General features: G+C 41.2%; 1 protein-coding gene across 1 annotated transcript in view; it reads left to right on the forward strand.

The window, feature by feature from the left end:
• The first annotated feature begins 5855 nt into the window (after positions 1–5855).
• Positions 5856–22936, forward strand: part of BRSK1 (BR serine/threonine kinase 1) — a 343661-nt gene continuing 326580 nt past the window's right edge. Inside the window, exon 1 of the mRNA XM_044278206.1 lies at positions 5856–5967. Coding sequence (XP_044134141.1) covers positions 5856–5967 — 112 coding nt within the window. The remainder of the gene's footprint in view (positions 5968–22936) is intronic.

The following is a 22936-nucleotide window of genomic DNA, read 5'->3' on the forward strand; positions in this document are numbered from 1 at the left end:
AAATTGGCCGATTCTGGGATAATAATTATGGCTCAGCAAAAATTCAAGTGGTATGGGATACCTTTAAGGCGTATATGAGGGGATTGATGGTTAGTAACATCGCGAACCTTAGAAGGGAGTATGGGAAAAAACAGAAAAATCTAGAAGAACGTGTAGCACTGGCGACAGAATTCTTTCACATGAACAAGACGGAGGAGAACAGGGAAAATATGCAAAGAGCCACACAAATATATTCTAAGTTTTTATTGGATAAGGCCCAACAGAACCTTTTCTTTAAAGGGCAAAAATATTTTACCGAGTCAGGGCGACCCGGTAAATTCTTGTCCAGAGTAATTTCAAGTCAACAATCCAAAAAACATATAGATAAGGTTCGAATGACTGATGGTAGGATGGTCACTAGACAGGGCCCGGTGGAGAAAGCCTTTGTTGATTATTTCCTTGATCTGTATAAAGCCGACTCTAACATCACAGATGATAAGATAGATTTGTATCTTGACAGGATCATCTTTCCAACTATTACTGAGACGCAAAAGAGAGCACTTGAACTAGAGGTCTCAATTCAGGAACTTGAGGGAGCTATTAAATTATGCTCAGCTAACTCCACTCCTGGTTCAGATGGGCTTCCATATGAATTTTATAGTAAATATAGGGATTGTATTCTTCCAAGACTGCTGGAGGTCTTTGCTGAATCAATGAAGGATGGGAAGCTGCCAGATTCAATGATGGAGGCTATAATAATATTAATTCCAAAAAAAGGCAAGGACCCTTTAGATTTAGAATCTTATAGACCAATCTCACTGCTTAATGCAGATGTAAAGCTTCTTGCGAGGGTCCTGGCTACAAGGCTTTCTAGGGTCATTTCCTCTATTGTTCATCCGGATCAGAGTGGCTTTATTCAGAACAAGGGCACACATCATAATTTGCATCGGCTTTTTTCTAATATTCAGGCCCCTGGGGGGACCACTCGCTCCATCCTGTCATTGGATGCCTCCAAGGCCTTTGACAGGGTGGAGTGGCGCTTCCTCTGGAAGGTTCTCGCAAGGATGGGCTTTGGGGAAAAGTTTATACGTACTCTTAGGTTACTGTATAGATCTCCAAGGGCAAAATTGAGTCTTAATGGAATCCTCAGTAGTAGTATTGATTTAAATAGAGGCACGCGGCAGGGCTGCCCATTATCCCCCTTGTTATTCGATATTTATATCGAACCCCTTGCGATGGCCATCAGGCAGGATGATCAGGTTAGGGGATTTGGTACGTTAGGAATACAAGACCGTATCTCCTTATATGCGGATGATGTTTTGTTTTTTATAGACCATACGGAAATTACTCTCCCTAGGATTATTCAAATGGTTAAAACATTTGGTGAGGTGTCTGGTCTTCTTATAAACTGGGCCAAGACCAGCTTGATGCTAATAGACCCCCTGCCACAGAAAGAGGCTCTTGTGACACAGTTGGACATTGTTGATACTTTTCAATACTTGGGTTTGACTATATCGCCTCGGGTTGAAAATTTTGTACAACTTAATTTGATCCCCATAATGGTAAAGACTAGAGCTAAAATAGGGATCTGGCTGAGACTTCCTCTATCTAGAGCTGACCGAGTCTCACTAGTTAAAATGGTGATACTACCACAATTTCTTTACGTGCTCAGGAATACACCTATTTGGATACAAGATAAATATTTTAAACTTATGGAAAGAATAATTAATGATTTAATATGGGGAAGAAAGCGAGTTCGAATAAAGCTGGAATATTTGTACAAACCAGTGGGGTGTGGGGGTCTAAATCTCCCTTACTTTAAAGGGTACTTTATTGCAGCCCAGCTATTGAGGTGCTATGAATCAGAGAACAGTGCATTGCTGGGGAAGTTGGTAACTAGCTATGCCCACAATAACATTTTTACCTTGTTGGAATCTGGTCTATTGAAGAGTTATGAGCGAGGCTACAGAGAGACTATAAAACTACTCCTGAAAGTGTGGGCTACAATTAGGACATGGTTGAAGGTTAAGGGTTCATTTACATTTACGCCCCTCTGGCATAATTTATATTTACAAAGGCTAGATGATATTGCAGCTGACACATTTTGGCAGAAGAATAAAATTCTGTATATCTCACAGGTAGTTAAAGATAGAGAAATTAAACCATTTATAGAGATGACACATAATATAAGAAACCTTTCATGGTTTAGGTATTTTCAATTGCGCTCAGTATTATCCAGTTTGGATGATAAACGGGTGTTGGATATAGATAATTCATCTTTTTTGAATGATTGGGTAGGGGGTACACTGTCTAGAATAAAAATATCAAATATATATAAGTTACTACTTAAGGCACGGTTTAGTGATACACAGTCACCAGGACAAAAAGCGTGGGAGGTGGATTGTCCGAACTTACAAATAGAAGGGTGGGAGAATATTTTTGGGAACTTAGTTTCACTATCCCAGAACTTCAACCATGTTCTAATACAATTTTATATTTGCCATAGATTATATATCACTCCCTTATGGATGAATAAATGTGGATTAAGAGACACGTCTAACTGCCCTAAATGCGACTCTGTAGGAGCGGACTTTCTTCATATGATATGGACTTGTCCAGAACTTATAAACTACTGGAATAATATTAATAATCGTATTATGTATAAACTAAATGTTCGAATCCCTTTTGAACCACAAGTATTTGTGCTTAATGATCTTTCCAAATTAAATAATCACAAGTATCAAAAGATCTTCCTGAGCAGAATATTGATGTTGACTAGAGTCTTGGTCAGTCGGATCTGGTTTGCTCGATTCACTCCAGATATAAATACATGGATAAACTTAATTGTTAAGGTAAAAAATTATGAGAAAATTTTGTACAAACAGAGGGAAGCTGAGGATCAGTGGATTAAGATATGGGTAGGTTGGAGGATTGATTAGTTGAGGTCAAACTGTTTTATTTATAGGGGTTCTATTTTGGACGCACCACAAGCAGGGGGGGAGGGGGGGGGGTTGGGGGGGGGAACTGTATTCTGTTTTTCTATTTTGTAATGTTTTGATATACTAATTAAAGAAAAAAAAAATATATATATGTTGTAATCATCTTATCAAGCTGGGCAGTTGTCAGTTAAGGAGTTTTCCTAAGGCAGTTGTTCTAACAGTGAAGAAATAGATTGTTGCTGATATAGGTTTACACTAGGTACGCTTGCGAGCACTCAGGTACTGAATATAAATAACCTCTTACTTTATGTTAAGCAATCCAATAAGGGCATTCTCCCTCGTGGCAGGCAAACTCTCTGCTACATTATTTATGCAGGATGCTCTCCTGAAGATGTTCAGGTCCACTATGTCCATAGAGGCATGTGGTAAAGGACAATTAGGCGCCTTTAATCATCCAGGTACTTTTAAGTCTCTCCCAGTCACAGGTGCTTGTGAAGTCCATTGGCTAATCTTAGCTCTAATCTCCACTAGACTTTCTCTATATTCAGACATAGACTTACTTGTCTGTGCTGTGATGCTGTAAATACTTTGTCCTCTCTAGGATTGATCAGGGCCCAGAGGGTGAAAAGGCAGGTACATTGTGGACTGAGCCTGTTCTGCTCCTCCATACACTTACTTCCCGTCTCCTCTCTCAACTCACTCTCAACTAACTCCTCTCAACTAACTCCTCTATTAGCACACCCCAAGTTATATATAAGTGATGCCAGCACCACCTAGGGGCGACTAGATGAATAACACTGCCAGCCTGGTATTAGGAATTACAATACATTCAGAAATGCATTCACTACAGATATATAAATTTAAAATGTTCCCTTGTACACACATAAGTGGGACGTTGCATACTGTTCAAACACAGAAAATCATCAGTTTTTAATAGACAGAACTGGAGACATTTTTTGTCTGAATAAGCAATGAATGCCACACGTTGCCAGCTGCAAGTGTTGCTGAATCTGATACACGGACAGACATAGAAATGGACAGCATGATGCAACAATAAAACACAACAAATTGTCCTTCACAATGTGAGTCAACCAGACTCGGACTGACCCACATGGGAGCAAGTAAACTGCCTTGTGGGCCCCTGAACCAAGTGGGCCCCTAGTCACCCCTTGAACAGGTGGCGCATGACACAGTACACTGGCTGCACTATATGCAGATATTCAGTATACGGGATCATATACACATCGCAAATAAATGGATATTTCAGGGTTTTAATATTATTGATCTAGCCTTAGGGGACCATTCACACGACAGTAAAAAATGTCCATGTGCAGCCTTTTTTTTTTTTTAAATGGCCGTCACACGGCCATTTTCAGAACCATTGAGGTCTATGGACCTATTCACATGGCCGTTTCTTTAACGTCCGTTTTTTTTTAAACTGTTGTGTGAATGTGAATTGTGCTCCATGATACCATGACAGATGTGACTGTGCACTTATGGGACATTGACTAAAAACAATCAGTTATCAGCTCTATAGCGGAACAGAGCAACATCACAATGGCAATATTCCTTGATACGGGTAGAACAAACTTCATGCATAGCGCCATACGTTTAGATCAGGACAGGACATATCAGTTCAGTTCAGGACAGTTTTCTTGCATGTTGCTGGGGTAAAATTGTTGCGACATCCCACACCCATGCAGACTATCCCTTATCTACCATAGGGCCGTCACAGCGAGGAAACTTGTATGTCATTTCAGTATATAAAGCTACGAGAGTTTTATGGCCCTTTATATGAACATGAGGAAGAGATGAGCACTGATTTTCCCTGTCATTGTGCGCCTGTTTGGACAGATTATTTGTAAAGCTGATAATCACATGGGTTGCTGTGCAATGCTACGTTATTAGATTACCTCCTTTCTCCACAATGGTATGTTTAGTCTGTTACCTGAGGCTAAGTAAAGTAATTAATGTCATCAGTCTCCATTCCAAATAAATCATACATGATGAACTAGATTGAGAAGGGAACGAGGACATGCTCCAACCCAAGCATCCAAAGGTCTTCTCTGAATAATACATGCCCTGCCATCTCTCTATCCTCATAATCTCCTCCTGTATTTTTCTGCTACACATTTGCTAGCCGTTCCCATCTTTTACTTGCGTTTAGTGAGTCACAACTCCCAGCTGGTTTCAGATTGTGAATGGCTAATAACCTAAACTAATTTGAGAGGTCTTCGCCCCTCCTCCAAGCTGCCATTCCCTTTCACTGTACTGTCTCTGTGTGTGTGACTACAGCTGGTGCCACCCCAGCAGGCTGCAGGGAGTAAGTGTGTGCATGTGGGAGGAGGTGGGGTGGGGAGCACAGGAGAGGCAGGCTAAGGAAGGGTTAAACTAATTGTAGCTGTCACTGAATCCCCGGATGCTGATGTAAGGAGAGAGAGAGAGAGAGAAAGAGAGAGCAGACTGCACATTGCAGCAAAGAGAGAGAGCGAGATTACTGAAGAAAAGCCTGTAAGGAGGGGGCCTGAATACATCAGCAAAAACAGCAGCAGCATCAAGATCTGATCTGCATCCAGCAGTACCCAGGGCTGCGTTCCTCCTGATGATGCTGGTACCAGGAGTGTAGCATCCCCTCCACCCTCCCCCTTCCTCTCTCTCCCCACTCCCCCTCCCCCTTGGATGCATCAGCAAAGAGGAGCACAGATCAATTTCCCCCTTCTACCCCCCCATTAACAAAAAAAAAAGAAAAAAAAAGGAAAAGCCCATAGTAAAAAAATTACAAGGAAAAATAAATACAAGGGGATCCTAGAAGAAGAGAGGCAGGGAACGGGGAGAAGACAACCACTGCACTGTTTATCTCTCTCCCCCTGTTCTTTTGTTCTAGCCTGGGAGAAAAGGACAGGCCTTGTAAAATAAAGGGGGACAAATTCAGGAACCATGTCCGGTGGAAAGGAGGCAGGTGGAATTCACCCTTACCAGCAGCAGCAGCAACATGCCCAGTATGTTGGACCCTACCGGTTGGAGAAAACACTTGGCAAAGGACAGACAGGTGGGCCTTATATTTCTTACTGCTTGAGACTTATGTTATTTTTCTGCAAATGTCACTGGATTAAATGATTGTGTTTCTGTTCTCCAAGATGCTAAATATGTGAAAGGAGATTTGTCTCCGAAAGAGGGTAAAGTGTTTTCTTGGGATTTGAAGATGAGCTGAGATGAAGAATAATCCCTAGGTTGGAAAGCTAACTTGCTGCAAGATTTAGTCATTGTAGGGAAACCTCAGGTAGATAAATCTTGAGAGGGTCTCATGTGGAATAATCTCTACCAAGTGCTGGGCAGAAGTAAGGGCATGCTAACCCTTAGTCTTCCTTGAAGAAGAAGACCTTCTGGTTTTATGTGATTAATGTGTTATTAGATTTTTCCTGTAGGACTTTAGTGTTACTTTTCTACAGTGGGATGTATTCTAGTTGGGGTCTGTCCTATGATGTAACGGTTCTCTTCAGTGATGTCTAGGTCTTCGATGATGGGAAGGAGCTGTTATGTCATATGAGGGTTTTACGCTGTCATATGGAGGTTCTATGGTGTCACATAAAGGTTCACATCCATAATGTGAAGATTCTGTTCTTTGAAGGTTACATAGATGCTTCTATATTGGGATCAATAAGGCTTCTGATCTGCATTGAATTTAAGGTGCTGGATTGTTGAGGCATCCTTATGAGGACATTCCTTGTGACATGCTTACCGCACAGTTTATGACATTTACATCATGATGGTAGGACACCCTTGCTGCCATAACTGTTTCAAACAACCTTCTTATGCAGACTTCAGTAAACCTTTTTCTATATCAGGTGGCGTATCTATATGTATACTGTCCTAAAAAATGTTTAATGCAATGTTTATTTGACTTTATTAGGTGATGTAATAAGACTGGATGGTTTTATGGCAGGCTTTTTATGCCTTCCAGGATTATATAGGGTTAGTTGTGTAAATAATGTATTAGTTCCTTTGCTGTATAGATCTGCATTATATATGGGATTCTGCTCTAGGGAACTGCATTATACTGTGGAACATTGCCTTACTCTAGTGATCTGCAGTATATAGCAGATTCTCTGCAGTACGGACCTTGTTACATTACCTTTTCTGATGTAATGATCAGATATGAAAAAAGGTATCATTGACATATATCGTTCCAGTGCTTTAACCTCCAGCAGTGATGACATCTCATATAAATTTCCCATCATCAACACATCAGCACCTCACAAGAACACTCCCCTTTAGCCCAGCAACAAGGTTTCCCTTCACGAGGAGGGTCCATCATTCTCAAGGGGCTAAAGGGAATAAAATGACTCTTTCCTTATAAACTCTGGGAGGAATACACTTCTTATGTATAAGAACAGTACACAATTATTAAATAATTAGTGAACAAATAGGCTGTCAGTGCTATTGGAATATGCATGTATTGTAGAAATCACCTTGGGGATACCTCATGGAGACTGTTACGTGTGCTTGTCATGACGGTTATTTTTATATACCGTTGCTGAATGAAGATGGTAGATTCTGGAGGAAGGGTGGGATGTGCTGTTAGTAGAAATGATAACATTTCCATTGCTGTAATCACCTGCCCTGTGATAAAATGTATGGGAAGTCTTAGACCTTGGAGTCAGTTGAGGGCAAATTTTGCAATGGCTTAAGCAGAACAGTAAGTGTACTTTCTAATATGAGCGTGAAGATGCTGGAAAGGTGACTCTCCAGCCTTAAATCAAGGGATAACTAGAGGTCATGCTCACCACCATCTGAAGCCTCTTATAGAATTGCTCTGCAAAAAATACCGTATTTTATACCCTGAGATCACATCATATTCAAAAATTATCAAAATTACTTCTTAGGTTTTCATGAATATCTTCATTTCTGTGTATTTCCTGCTATAAATATGTGCAAATCATTGAACTATAAGCATCTTGTTGCATGCGAAATGGACAGATTGCAGCTGAAGAGATCATGTGTGGTGCTACATATGGACATTACCCTTTAGATATCATACTATTGGGGAATGGTGGCTCAAGCTCAAGAAAAATAAGCAGAAAATTGACTTAGTTATGTGTAGAAGGAAGACTCACTCTCTCTATAGCTTGACGTCACCTTCATATCTGCAGGCCATCATGGTGTATCATCATTTCACTTCATGGCTGAGACCTTGATATAGCATAACCAGAGATTATCGTAGACTGGATACATAGAATACCATTAAGTCCAAGTGGTTAATATTAGGATCACCTTGGATGGAGCTGTTATCCTTGTGTCTTTATTGAACAATAGTTTAACTACAGATTACATTGCCAAGAATCATCTTGGAGATATTGGTACTAAGAAGCTAACAGTAACTAGAAATGGGTCATGGAGTTTTTTTTTTTTTAAATATACTGGTTACTGTACAAAATATTGTACAAAAATGTTCAAGTGACACCTTCTCTGACTGCATGGGACAGCATTTTTGCAGATCTTAAGTCCATTCAATTGCAAAGCCTTAAACTATCCCAGCTAGTGCATATAGTCATTGACCCTGATTTATTATTCCTTCACTCCAGAATCCTGGCTTCAAAAAGTCTCTGGGGCTTTTGTGACTTTTTGGGCTCACTTGCTCAAACATTTAGCGACTTTTTGCATTTTTACACCACTCACTCCAGTTTTGAAATATGGGTAGGAAAGTGGGCATGACTAGCTATGTTAAGGCTACTTTCACACTAGGGTTTCTATTTTCCGGTATTGAGAGCCGTCATAGGGTCTCAATACCGGAAAAAAAAAGCTTACGTTTTGTCCCCATTCATTGTCAATGAGGACAAAACGTAACTGAACAGAACAGCGTGCTCCAAAATGCATTCCGTTCTGTTTGGTTGTCTTCCCATACCGGAGAGCAAACCGCAGGATGCTGCGGTTTTCTTTCCGTCATGGGATGCGAAGCAAGATGGATCCGTCATGACCCACCATGCAAGTCAATGGGGACAGATCCGTTTTCTCTGACACAATCTGACACAATAGAAAACGGATCCGTCTTCCATTGACTTTCAATAGGATTCATGACGGATCTGTCTTGGCAATGTTAAAGATAATACAACCGGATCCGTTCATAACAGATGCAGGCGGTTGTACTATCAGTAACAGAAGCGTTTTTGCTGAACCCTGCCGGATCCAGCAAAAACGCTAGTGTGAAAGTAGCCTAATAAGTTTCACTCCAGATTTATCACTGAGATGTTTTTAAAAAGTTGCAAAAAAGTTTCTATGAAAACTGGAGAAGCTTTTCTAGACAGAAGTGTTAGGTTTAAGGATGAGACAAGTTTATCAAACAACATGTGACATTTGATAAATGTGGCATAAAGTATGCCAACACAGACTCAAGCAAAACTGGCTTCAGATATTCCCCTCATGATACATTCTCCCCATAGTGTTCCTGCTCACATGAAGTTATATAGAATGATATCTTGAAGTAGAAGTGGAGGATTCCCATTTTATCACTGCCAACAGGTCTGTAAAATAATATATTTATTGTGGCAGTGGAGCTGCCAGAGAGGCATATAGGTGCGACTGAGGGCTCTTTCACACCTGCGTTCTTGTCTTCCGGCATAGAGTTCCGTCGTCGGGGCTCTATGCTGGAAGAATCCTGATCAGGTTTATCCCCATGCATTCTGAATGGAGTGAAATCCGTTCAGGATGCATCAGGATGTCTTCAGTTCCGGAACGGAACGTTTTTTTGCCGGAGAAAATACCGCAGCATGCTGCGCTTTTTGCTCCGGCCAAAAATCCTGAAGACTTGCCGCAAGGCCGGATCCGGAATGAATGCCCATTGAAAGGCATTGATCCGGATCCGGCCTTAAGCTAAACGTCGTTTCGGCGCATTGCCGGATCCGACGTTTAGCTTTTTTAGAGTGGTGACCATGGCTGCCGGGACACTAAAGTCCTGGCAGCCATGGTAAAGTGTAGTGGGGAGCGGGGGAGCAGCATACTTACAGTCCGTGCGGCTCCCGGTGCGCTCCAGAGTGACGTCAGGGCGCCCCACGCGCATGGATGATGTAATCGCATGGCACGTCATCCATGCGCATGGGGCGCTCTGATGTCACTCTGGAGCGCCCCGGGAGCCGCGCGGACTGTAAGTATACCGCTCCCCCGCTCCTACTATGGCAACCAGGACTTTAATAGCGTCCTGGGTGCCATAGTAACACTGAAAGCATTTTGAAGACGGATCCGTCTTCAAATGCTTTCAGTACACTTGCGTTTTTCCAGATCCGGCGTGTAATTCCGGCAAGTGGAGTACACGCCGGATCCGGACAACGCAAGCGTGAAAGAGGCCTAAAATGGTGTGTCTCACCTATGGAAAGTTGGGTGACAGAAAGAATTCTGTGAAAATTGGGGTTTCCGTCTGTTCATCAGGAAACTAGGCTGCTAATTAGGTTTAATTAGCAGCCAACCTAATTGCTCAGGTAAATGTGGGCTGAGCTCTTTCAAAAGAGTTCCCAGTCTGGGGAAGACACAGGCAGTGCTAAGGCCTGGGGGAGCCACAGCATGATCTCTGACCAGATGTATGGTATGAATTGGGACTTGTATTTAAGGGAACTGAGTAGGAGACTTGGGTCCTGGTAGTTATAGAGAACTACTGTGCAGTTAGTGGCCAGACGTCCTAGGATTTGTTTTGTAACCTGTGTTGGAAATGTACACTGATTTCTGTGGAGAGTACACTGTCTTGTATGGTTTGCATCCAAACCTATGGTGTTGGAATGGTTTGCTGAGGTGTGCCAACTGTCTAAACTGAGAAGACCAGAGGTGGACTGGCCATGCATTTTGGTATTTGGTTCTACTGGGGCGATATTTTGTGCTGCACTAAGGTATAACACCTTCTGTCACTTGAGACCCTCCTACAACAAGCGCCACTGCTAATTCTTTGTTCCAGGGCCACTTTAACTTCCCAGTCAATGGAGAAAACGGTTATCCCAGATAGTTGTCACCCTGGGTAGTTAAAATATCCATACGTATGGGTATTTGATCTGTTACAGTTATGACAAGGTAGTCTGAAACCTACCTCTCTGTATAAGCTTAGGCTGCTGTTCTGTTCCATTCCCATTCTTTAGGCCTCATTCAGACGGCCAGAGTGTTCTGCGGTTCCGCAAAACATGGATACTGGCCAAGTGTGTTACGCAATTTGCGGACTGCACATGGCCGCAACCTAATAAAAAATGCCTATTCTTGTCTGCGATCGCAGGCAAGAATAGGACATGCTGTATCCTTTCAGCGGATTCGCGGAACTAAACCACGGATGCGGACAGCACACGGTGTGCTGTCCACGTCTTTTGCGGCCCCGCTGAAATGAATGGGTCTGCACCCGTTCTGCAAAATTGTGGAATGGGTGCGGACCCGTTCATATGGCCGTCTGAATGGGCCCTTAAACTCCAGCTCAGCCTGTTCAGATTGGCTCTGATGTACAACTACATGCTCACCAGGATGTGCTTGGAGAGCTACTTTGTATTTTAGAAAAGCTACCGTTGGTGGAGAATAGGACACAACACTGAAGCAGACATCTGAGTCACAAGAAGAGGAAGCAATGTGTCAAGTAGTTTGGCAAGAGGGGACATGGAACTTTGAGAGCATAAAGGTGGAACAATCAAGGACAATATTGGTCTAGACAGGTTAAATACAGAAGCGCACGGCGCAGGCGCGGGAATTGGTACGAGATACTGAGTTTCACGTCAAACAACAGGAGCGGGGCGGGCTGGAGGAACGCGATGGGCGGCTGAAATGGTTAGTGGACGGAGCCCTCTAGGTGCTAATGACGCCCACATAGCACCTAGGGGCTCATTAGCATATCTATAAAAGTACGTTTTTAAGGTGAACGGCAGCAGACAGATGATAAGTAAGAAGACTGTTATGGACTGCTGACACTAGCACATCGCTAGTGTCAGTCAGCTAAATAGGACCAAATCTGGTGGTAGAAACCCTTTAATAATTGAAGATGAAGAATGTCATCTGACCAGAAGATTACGAATTCAGTGACAATGTCATGCAAAGAGTGAAAGTAATTTTTCCTCTACAACATTAAAGGGGTTTTCTGTGACTATTAACTATTAAGGGTACCCGCTTCTCCACCACCCCTTCCTACATGATGTCTCCCGTTCCTCCATCTCCCAGTCCCGGCTTGTTTTCTTCCGACTTGAGGATGCATCCACATAGAAGCCCTTGATTTAGTTAATATTCCTGGAAAACTCCTTGAACGAAGGGTCTCATCCTCTGACCCTCTGAGCAGCCTGACTACAATGATAGTTTGCTTTTAAAAGAGTTGCAGACCATCATTAAATATTGTACATGAATAATTGTGCTATGCAGCTGTGGATGAATGTCTAGACCTACACATGTATTCACATGTAGTGAAAAGTCTAGCTATCTCTTTTTACATCTTGTATTATTAACACTTTTAACCATTATAACATATGTGGGACCACCGACAGGGCAAAATAAAAAATAAATGCTTGGAAAGCTACCTCATTGAATTTACAGTAGTGCACTATATATTCCAGGGTAGATCATTGCCCGATATGGGCAGAGTTTGTATATAACATGTAAATAACAAACCTTTTACATTTGGCTATCAGGTTGGAGCCTTTTTGGGTTGTTCAGTCTCTTTCAGTGGTAATGATACAGTTTGCAGTGCTGTTCTTGATGTCAAAATGACGTAAACCTTGACAGAACCCCAACAGACCCCATTATAAGTCATCTATTGGATCTGGCACATCTTCGTGGCCTCGATTATGAATGTGAGCTCCAATACAGATGTGAACAAAGCCTTAAATAAATTAAAACATACAAACTACTGGTACTTTAAATACTAATGAATGTAATATATGGTGTTATTATTGTTCATGCTATAATAGTCATGCCATTTCACTTAAAGGAAAGCCCCAGTGGCAACTTTCTCATTATAATAATCATTGGGGATCCCTTCAGACTCCCTAGTGAATAATTATTTGGGTCTAATGTTTGCTAAGCCACATCCCTAATATTTCACAGCGTTATCATAGCAACGGAGTCCGCTATATATAGGTGACAAATTAAGATCTCCACACTCTTATGGGATCGTCCTTTCCCACTGCACAGGGATCAAGATGGCTACCGTTTCCTAGCTCTAACTCTACAGTGAAATCTCTTTGAGTCCACCAAAATTGCACTGCAAAGTGTTTTTGTAGTCGGTGGTGTTCTCAAAGAAGTTGGCCAGTATGTATAATATATGGTGGACCTGAATATCTGCCTCAGGAAAGCTGGCAGGTCTGGATAAAGAGTGATTTTGTCAAAGAGGTTGTCTTTCGGAGAAGTTTTCCTGTAAGACAATGAGGTTCAACACAGGGCAAAGCATTTGTTGATGGAGTGATCACTTTTTGGGTTATTTCATTATAAATGTGTACTGTATAAATGATGGGTGTGAGACTAATATACTTTAATCCAGCACATGCTAAAATAATTTCTGTATTTTAGAAATGCAGTTTAGCTGAATTCCAAGGAAAAAAAAAGAAGCTATCTCTGTGGTGTCAGCCACTGAAGGTATCTACCCTATAGTCATTGTCTGACTTTTTCGCAGACCTTGCAACCGAAGTACTGTATATCAGCCAAACCCGGAGCCTTCTAAAAAAGTAAAAGAGGGAACCATCTGCAGATAGGTGTCACAGGTTTTTTTCCCCCCCTCACGTGTGCAGAGGAGGGCATTTGGTTGTTTGGGTGAGAGACCTTTGACATAGATCTCGGCTTTTGCTGTTTCCCCTTGCGGAGAGCACCAGAGCTGCCATAAAGAGCATTATAGAAATGCATATTAATTCAATTCTAAGAGAAAGAAAGGTGTACCGTAATACTACCCCCTGATATAATTTTTTGTTGCAAAATATTTGCAGATACTTTTCTTTACGACAAATTTTTCATTATGATATAAATGTATAGATCTATAACTAAGAACGTTTTCACTGTATTCTCATTGGTCTAGTGATAACATTTGCCATATAATGTTTCTGTTTCTCCCCTCTCATCTACTGGTCTTGCATAAGTTATGAAGCAAAAACACAAAAGCAAATCCCTAGGGACACACAGTAGAGGCACATAGGAAGTTTAATGACCTCCACAGGCACCGTTGACCTTGTCTGGTATCTTGAATTGACCATAAAATATTTTCTAATATAATTGATATATTATTTAATGTAGAGTATTTAAGCCAGAGGAGACTCAAAGCAAAGGATCCATAATCTACCCCATGTGAGGATTCCAGTACTATAATTGATGTGTGATAGTTGGGGAGACTGTTGCAGATTTCATTGCATAGTGACAACATTTCCATGCCTATAGTCCTAAACAGTGAAAATGGATGCATATAGGATCCAGCATTTCTGATTAGGTAAATTTCAGTTCAGATCGCAAGGGTATACCATAGTCTGTATTTTAAATATAAAATCAATTTGTTGGTAAGAGATATAGAAAAGCAGGATTTTATACACACAATTTTTTCACCCTCTGCTCAATACCAACGCAACATCAGCAGGGTTTTCTCAAGGTTTCTATGGTTCAATAGCAAAATTGTAAGCTTCTAATATGCCGTGCTTACCTTAGCAAAGCTTCTCTATTCTTCCCCTGCCGATCTCCACAGTCTCCTGTTATGTGCTGCTTGGAAGATGTGTCAACATGTGCGTCATTCCTTCTTTCCTATGAGCTGAGCTGGATTCATGTATGAATGTTATGTACAGTACATTTAGACAATGTTCACGATTGCGGTTAGAGGGCATGTTGACATTAGTGGATGCTTTAAGGCAGGCATGGGCTGAAAATGATCTAAGCATGAAAGGTCATAGGCCACTTACCGACCACGATAGCTATGATACACTTTACATGTGAGAATAAAACGCAAACATTTTTTGCAAGGTTGGCACTTAAAGAGAATTCATCCCAGATATAAAAAATACAAATTGCATGCATTATTAAATAGATCTTTTAGACACGATGAGGCTTGTGTACTTACTTTGAAAATCCATGTCACAATCGTTGTAAAAGCATTTATAAAAGGTTTCTGTGACAACCACCCGCCAATCCCGTCGTACTATGCCACAGTTGCCATACAGGTCTGTGAGCACAGTAGACATTTAAGATTGGTTGGTGTGCCCATACATGATACAATCGTGAAATGGAAATCTAATTAATTTGCTGCCACCACTCTTCGTATTGAATCGGGGCAAAGAGACCCCGGCTAGCTAATCCTAAAGGGACGAAACGGTTATTTGCAACCTAGCTAACTAACAATGTATAAAAATAAGACAAATGCGGTAGTATGTCTCCTTTGAGGACAGAGTTCTTAGCATAGACCAGATAATCAGGTAAACAAGGGCAAAACTGGAACGATTAAATCGTTAGTTTTATTTTAAAAACTGTGCACAAAAATATATATTAATACTGACAGATAAATATACCTGGCAGTCGAACAGATTGGTTGGATGGAAATAGGTAAGAGATGGAAAGGAGTAGAATGTCTGTAAGTTCAGTAACAGATAAAGTCTTTGCAAGGAATAATAGCGGTGTGCCCGTGTCCAGCAGGCGGTCGTGATTTTAATCGACTTCAGATGGTAGGTGAAGGACCAGGACCTGAGTGGGTCACTTTGTTTTACCCACTCTGTAGCGGCGAGTGGCTTTTACATGTACAAGCCCAGCCCTTTGTAATTGGAAGAGGGGCAGTTCTTGCCCTGAGAGGGAGAAAATCTGGCAGAAGCTTGGCTTTGCCCGTTTCTCCGTACCCGTAGGTCATATTAAGAAATAAAGTTTATATTTATAATCAGGACAATTTTACGCATCATCTGATACCAAATGTAACTGGAAGATAATACAGGGTGCCTGAGAACTGTTATCTCCGAGCGGGAATTTCCAATTGACTTGCGGATTTCCTGGAAGATGTGTTAGAAGAACCGAAACATTTTCTGAAGGGATTGTTCACTTCATATTTTCCGAAACCAGGAAATATGGGAAAAATATGAAGTCTATGGATTGGAGGTGACCTTAAGGTCATCTTCCTTCTTGTACCAACCAGCTGTGTGATAAGGATCTGTCCTTCTCTTTTGAAGGTCTGACCAGGCTTAAGGAGTGTGAAAACTTATGCTGTGTTGGGGCCGCTCAGACTAGAGAGAAGGCCCATTTATGAGGTTTTGTCATGATGATATCAGATTGATGGATGTATAACCTGACAGGGGGTCAGTAGGAATCTTTAGCCAGGGTTTGATAATTAACCTGTGCTCTGTAAGCTGTAATGGAAGGTTTTAACTCTTTGTGTGCAGGAGAGGGCTCTGGTGATTCTGTGATTTTAGAACATGATGCATTCGCGACTTTCTTCGTATTGCCGAGATCGCGAAGCCTCACAGTTTCCTGCCTGAAATTAAAATGAGTCCAGGTAGAGAGTGACAACTTTGGACTTTTTTTTTAACATAGGTGGGAAAACTTTTAAAATGATAATGTCGCCATCCTGACATGGATCTTCAAAATCAGTACACCAGCCTCATTATGTCTAAGAGAACTATATAATAATATATGCTGTTTGTACTTGGATAGATCCTTTTGAAGGGGCATTGTAACTAACTAAGAATCTGGAACTCCTTGCAGCCATGAGCATAGACTGCTCTACTGTCTGAATGGTCAGTCCACCCTTAGCTTAAAGGTGTGAAATGAGAAATATGCCACAATATATATAGAATCAAATTCCATTAAGAGTAGAAAGCTGCTGCCAGACACCTCTGATGGCAGCTTTTCTCCTAGAGAACCAAAGGATGGGGTGGAAATATTTACTTATCCCTATCCTTCTCTCTCCGATTGGTGATAAGAGTCGGAAGCTCCCTATACACATGAGACTATTGGCCAAACCCACCATTCTCTGCTTATTTGTCCGTCAATACACTAATGTGTATGAGGAGGTCTTTAGACAATCAGAACTGTCCAAAGACAGAACAGACTAAAACATAGTTGCCCATGTCATTTCTGCTCCCTTATGTTTGCTCTATTCTTCTGATTTAAGGGATGGGATTAGGGACCTTTCTTATTAATTCCCACAAGACTTAGCAGTGAGAACTTGCCATACAATCAACTTGACATTTATACCCTTTTTGCTCAAAACTGGAGTTTGGGACATGTCACGTCCTGTTCTGGATTATATATATATATATATATATATAAAATGTACATTAATTGTTTACAACATTATTAAAATGTTCTGATAATTTCTTCTGTGATAATATCTGTCGCTGTTTTTTGATAATTTTCTAAATTACAGTGCAGAGCACTTGTAAAAAAATAAAAATAAAGAACTAACCCTACCTACAAACAGTAACATAAATGATACGCCTGCCGAACCCAGCCACCTTCTGTGTACAAATAATGTGGTGGATGTGATTGAACCGCAGGGTGCAATATTCAGGGTAATTTGGAGGAAAATTGATGTTGAGAGCATTGTTTTCCATCTTGCTTCTCCCGCCATGTTTCATTGTGTTTCTCCCGCTCTGCTTCATGCTGCAAAATTAAGAATATATTGCGATGACACACATTGTAATAGTACAAATGACACATGCTTTCACTGATGCTGTCATGCAGAGTGACATAGATGTATAGTGACAGTGCACAGTTACACAGACTGATATGTTGGGAGGTAAGTGGTCGGAAATAATCTGCTCAGACTTTTTATTTATATTTTGTTTCATGCTTGTATATGCAGGTGTTGCCTAGTGTAATATTTGTATATACCTTGTATTAATAGAAACTTATGCCAAATAATCAGATATTCTGAATTGGTGGATGTGCTGGATGGTGGAACGTGCTGCTTTACCAGAATGTATGTCTGTATTCCAAATTAAGGAGATTTAACAATTTTTTTTACCCAATGACTTTTTACAATGAACTACCAGAATAGGCCAAGGTATTCTGGTTGTTAAAAGTTATCCTCTATTCACAGGTCTGGTTGTTAAAAGCTATCCTCTATCCACAATATCTCCTTATCCACAGCATAACTATTAGATTGGTGGGGGTCCTATTGCTAGGTACGGTACTTCATACTTCTCAGAGCCCTCAAAATGAATAGAGCAGCGTGTCAAGCATGCATACTCACTTGCCATCAATCTATAAGGGACTTCTGGAAACCTCCGAGTATGGCGCAGTATGGCGCAGTTCGCATGCCTGACCTGCCTCTCTATTTATTTTTGGGGCACTCCGAGAGTACCCATTCTTGTGATTGGTGGGGGTCCAAGTGGTAGGTCTCCTACTGATCTAATACTTATCCCCTATCCAGTGAATAGGGGATAACTCTTAACCAAAATAACCCTGAAAAGACAATGTTTACTTTCACAACCATTTTTTTTTTTATTTTTTACTCGAATAGATCTCAAATAGAAAAAGAAGCAACTTTGTCTATGTGTCTCCGTGGTAACAGACTACAAACAAGCCCTGTGTACGCCAATCCTGCTGTCATATTGCTATCCATCTGTTCACCACTTCTTGCTAAACTACCAAAACGATATGATACTTTTAATAAAGACAATTTGCAAAGTTGCTTTATCTTTCTTTTTAAATGCATTGGAGCAATAACATATGACGGACGTTTCTATTATGTAACATTTCACAGAGAGATTAGAGGACTCTAACCTTCCGACCGTCAGTGTAATATGCTACTTTTATACCGTATTTTTCGCCCTATAAGACGCACCGGCCCATAAGACGCACCTAGTTTTTTGAAATAAGAAAAATATTTTGAACCAAAAGGTGTGCTTTTGGTGGGCTTTAAACTAATGGTAGCCTGTGAATGACACTATTATGGGGGATCTGTGGATGACACTGTAATGGGGGATCTGTGGATGACACTGTAATGGGGGATCTGTGGATGACACTGTTATGGGGGATCTGTGGATAACACTGTTATGGGGGATCTGTGAATGACGCACTGTTATGGGGGATCTGTGAATGACGCACTGTTATGAGGGATCTGTGGATGACGCACTGTTATGGGGGATCTGTGGATGACGCACTGTTATGGGGGATCTGTGGATGACGCACTGTTATGGGGGATCTGTGGCTGACGCATTGTTATGGGGGTCTGTGGATGGCACAGTTATGGGCATCTGTGGATGGTATGACACTGCTATGGGGGGAATCTGTGGATGACAGATAAATAGCATCTTATGCTATGTGTCATCCACAGATCCCCCCCATAACAGTGTCCCTGTGTATTGTGAATGACCCCCAATACAGGGGGTGGGGGCTGGCATCTATACTAGTTTTGCAATGGCAACAGGGCCCAGTGCAGTCATTGTATTCTATTGCACCAGGTCCCGCTTACTGTACTAATCGTATCTAACTGCAGGCAATGTTTAACCATAGAATATCTTCAATCCAGCAGCCTGTACTTACATCCAGGCAGGAGACTGGGCAGGTGGGCGCGCACTGGCAGCGTAACTCACTAGTCACGTGCCCGCGCCGCCTGCTTCATTCATAAAGTGGGCAGAGCAGCCGCATGATGTAGTGAGTTGCGCTGCCAGTGCCCGCCTGCCCAGCCTCCTGCCTCCTGCCTGCTACGGACGTAAGTACAAGCTGCTGGATTGAAGATATTCTATAGTTAAACATTGCCTGCAGTTAGATACGATTTAGTACAGTGAGCGGGGCCCGGTGCAATAGAATATAATTACTGCACCGGGCCCCCTCTCTAATTACAAAACTAGATACCGGCCCCCAGCCCCTCCTCGCTGATACACCTCCGACCGCGCTGTGCAGCATGCGGTTGGTGGTGTATCAGTGTAAACTGCAGCATTCGCCCCATAAGACGTGCTACCATTTCCCCCCCACTTTTTTGGGGGGAGGGTGCATCTTATAGGGCGAAAAATACGGTAATTTGTACTTTCCGACATGGTCATGTGATCATTGGGAGTTTCTTGAATGAGAGATGCAAAGTCTGATAAAACTTTTTCGCAAATGTACATAAAAGACCACCTGTAGTGCCAAACACATGTTCTATTTAAGCCTAACCCTTAGTTTCATGTTTTACCCCATGTGCTACTCATGAGGTGCTGATATTGGTTCCAAGATGATCCTGGATCATGCTTGATTGTACACAATAGTGTCTGCAGGAGACAGACAACAGTTGAGTTGTGGTCCATGAGCCACAATTATTTCCCTAGTCACTGTTTGGGCCGACAAATGGCAGACTACCCTAGAAAGTGAACCCTAGCACCGACCCCATATGTTACAGAATGATTCTCTATATACTTAGTAGACCAGTAGTAGTAGGCCAGAATCAATATGTGCCAGGATAACAGACCACAAATTGTATAAACCTTTATGCATTGTAATCTTATAAATTGATATGACATTACTCATGTAAGTTATTATTCGTTATGAGGAGTACCTAGGGAAGCAATTTTGGTTTAAGGTCAAAATAGTTATATCTGAATATGATTCACATGTAGGCCTGTGAGGGGAACATATTCATCACAGTCTCTGCTGCATGGCAAGGCTTTTAAATATACTACATAAAGCAGCTTCCAGTGGCCCCAGGCAGCTGGTAATGCAATGCTGGCATTAACAAAAAAGCCTGAATAACGTAAGAACATGAAGTGCATACTTAAGTGTATATACAGTATGGCATTATGTGTCCCCAACATTACTGTAAAATATAGGAAGAGGCTTGTGACCATATGAAAGCAGTATACCACAGTCTAAGTGCTAACCTATAGGTAGCTGAATATATTCGTAATATATTATAGTATAGTGGCTTAATGGTTAGCACTGGCGCCTTGCATTGCTGGTGTTGTGGGTTCAGAATTGGACCAAGGACATGCATGGGTTTCCTCCCATAAGAGAATCCTTTCCATGGTTCCTATAAGGTTTCCTCCTGTTCTGTGTACAGTGTGACTCTCCATGATTCAGGGATTTGCCACATTCTCTTTATTTTTCATAATCTTTAGCTAAATTTCAAAATAGATGAAATCCATAAAGATTTTTGCATATGATAAATTTGAGTGTTTTAAGCTTATATTTTGCAGTTGGGGAATCAGGTGCACATTGCAGGCGAGATATGGTGTGCTCATTTTATTTAAAGAGGTTTTCCAGGAGTTTAACATTGATGGCTATCTGATCGGTAGTTCAGACTCTTGGCACACTCCACTATCAGCTGTTTGAAGAGACAGCAGGGCTTTACTGAGTGTTGCGGCCTGTTCCTAAGCCATTGAGGTCATGTTAATTGGTCACCTAGCCAATTTGGGGTTCAGTGGTTTATTATTGAATAGGCCTGGGCTGCCATACCAAGCACAACTGCTACATAATGTACACTGCTGTGCTTGGTATGCTGTGAGGAGACTGCAGCGCGCACCAGAGCACCACAAGCTCTTTAAACAACTGATCACCCAGGTGCCAGGTGTCAGACCCCTATAAATTAGATATTGAGGACCTACCCTAGGGATAGGCCATCAATATAGAACTCTCATAAAACTTTAATGCAGACTGTTAAACTTCAGACTGTTAAACAGGTTGCGTTTTGGAGGTTTGTTGACAAGAAGGCTATGGTTATGGTTGTGTAATCCGGGCAGACAAGGTATTCCAATTTCTGTAACACCTATGGACTAATGGAGAATATGCGTACACAGCCATCTCTTTTCTGCTTCTTCTTCCTATTGTGGCCATCATGACCCATGTTCTACAATGGGGTTTACAGGAACCCTCTTCTCTCAATTGGTAAGAGCCACTTATCAGACATTATCATGACAAATTCTAAACATGGTGTGAAAAGTTCCAGCTAAGCTTGAAAAAGAAAATCCAGGAAACAAGACCCAAAACTGTTGGCGCCTCCAAAGTCTGCACTTTTGGCTACAATAGCAAACCAGAATTTTCCAATTGTTTGTTTTATGTCTGCATTTGGGTTATCGTTAAAAATGGAATCCCAATAGATAGTTGTCCATAGTTGCCCAGCACTTCACTGGACCCCACATCTAATTGTTGTATACATGTAATAAGGAATAAAAGATATGGCCCCTTAAAGGAGTTATCCCACGAATAGTGTAAAAAATGGAAATCAGACATCATATAGTATATTTTTAAATACCTTTCTAACAAAGCTAGAACCAGCCCTGCTCCTCACACGGATCCAGAGATCTCCATATTCATTGCTCTACTAGATTTATATCAATCTGACAGCTCAGGGGGCGTGTCTTTTCTGCTACAGCTAAGGGGGCGTGTCTCAGCTCTTCCTATCACAGCCCAGGAGATTAAACTGAGCACGTGCAGCCTTCTGAGTGAGCAGGTCAAGGAAATAAGACTTTAAGTGGCATTGTACAGAAACATTATATTGAATAACTCAGTAGCTATGCAACATTTTTAATTACATGCAATTACAAAAGTATTCAGAACCAGGTGCTGGTTTGAAAACTGTAGAATATTTTTCGTGGGACAACCCCTTTAACTTTTATATTAGTTTATTTGATGTTTGACTCTTCTATAAAGGTAACTCTAGTAGTAGCACACAATAAATGTTCTTTTTAATCCTAATCTATATATATATATATATATATATATATATATATATATATATATTCTTCCCCACACTGAAGGTCCATGTTTTCAAGCATCTCATTTACCTGTTAATGTAAGCAATTAAGTTTATATTGCAATCATGAAGAACTGAAATATTAATTATGGATGTACAATGAAGCATATTCAGACGGAAATGAGCAATCTGCCCAAAAAAATAAAAACACGTAAATTGTCTATATTAAACACAATTAATTAACTAAAACAAGGCTGGTAAGATGTTTTCATGGAAATTGACACATTTGTTTTTCAGTGGACACTTTGATTTGCTGGACCTTGAGAGGGTTCTTGTGACATATGGAAGCGTCACTATAGCAGAAAAAAAAATCCGTTTTTGAAAATAAAATATAGAACCAGCCATTGTATGAGATATTTAAAACAATGAATACATATAATACAATTTTTTTTAATTT

This window comes from Bufo gargarizans, chromosome 2 (genome assembly GCF_014858855.1).
Source record: "Bufo gargarizans isolate SCDJY-AF-19 chromosome 2, ASM1485885v1, whole genome shotgun sequence".
Classification (NCBI taxonomy): domain Eukaryota; kingdom Metazoa; phylum Chordata; class Amphibia; order Anura; family Bufonidae; genus Bufo; species Bufo gargarizans.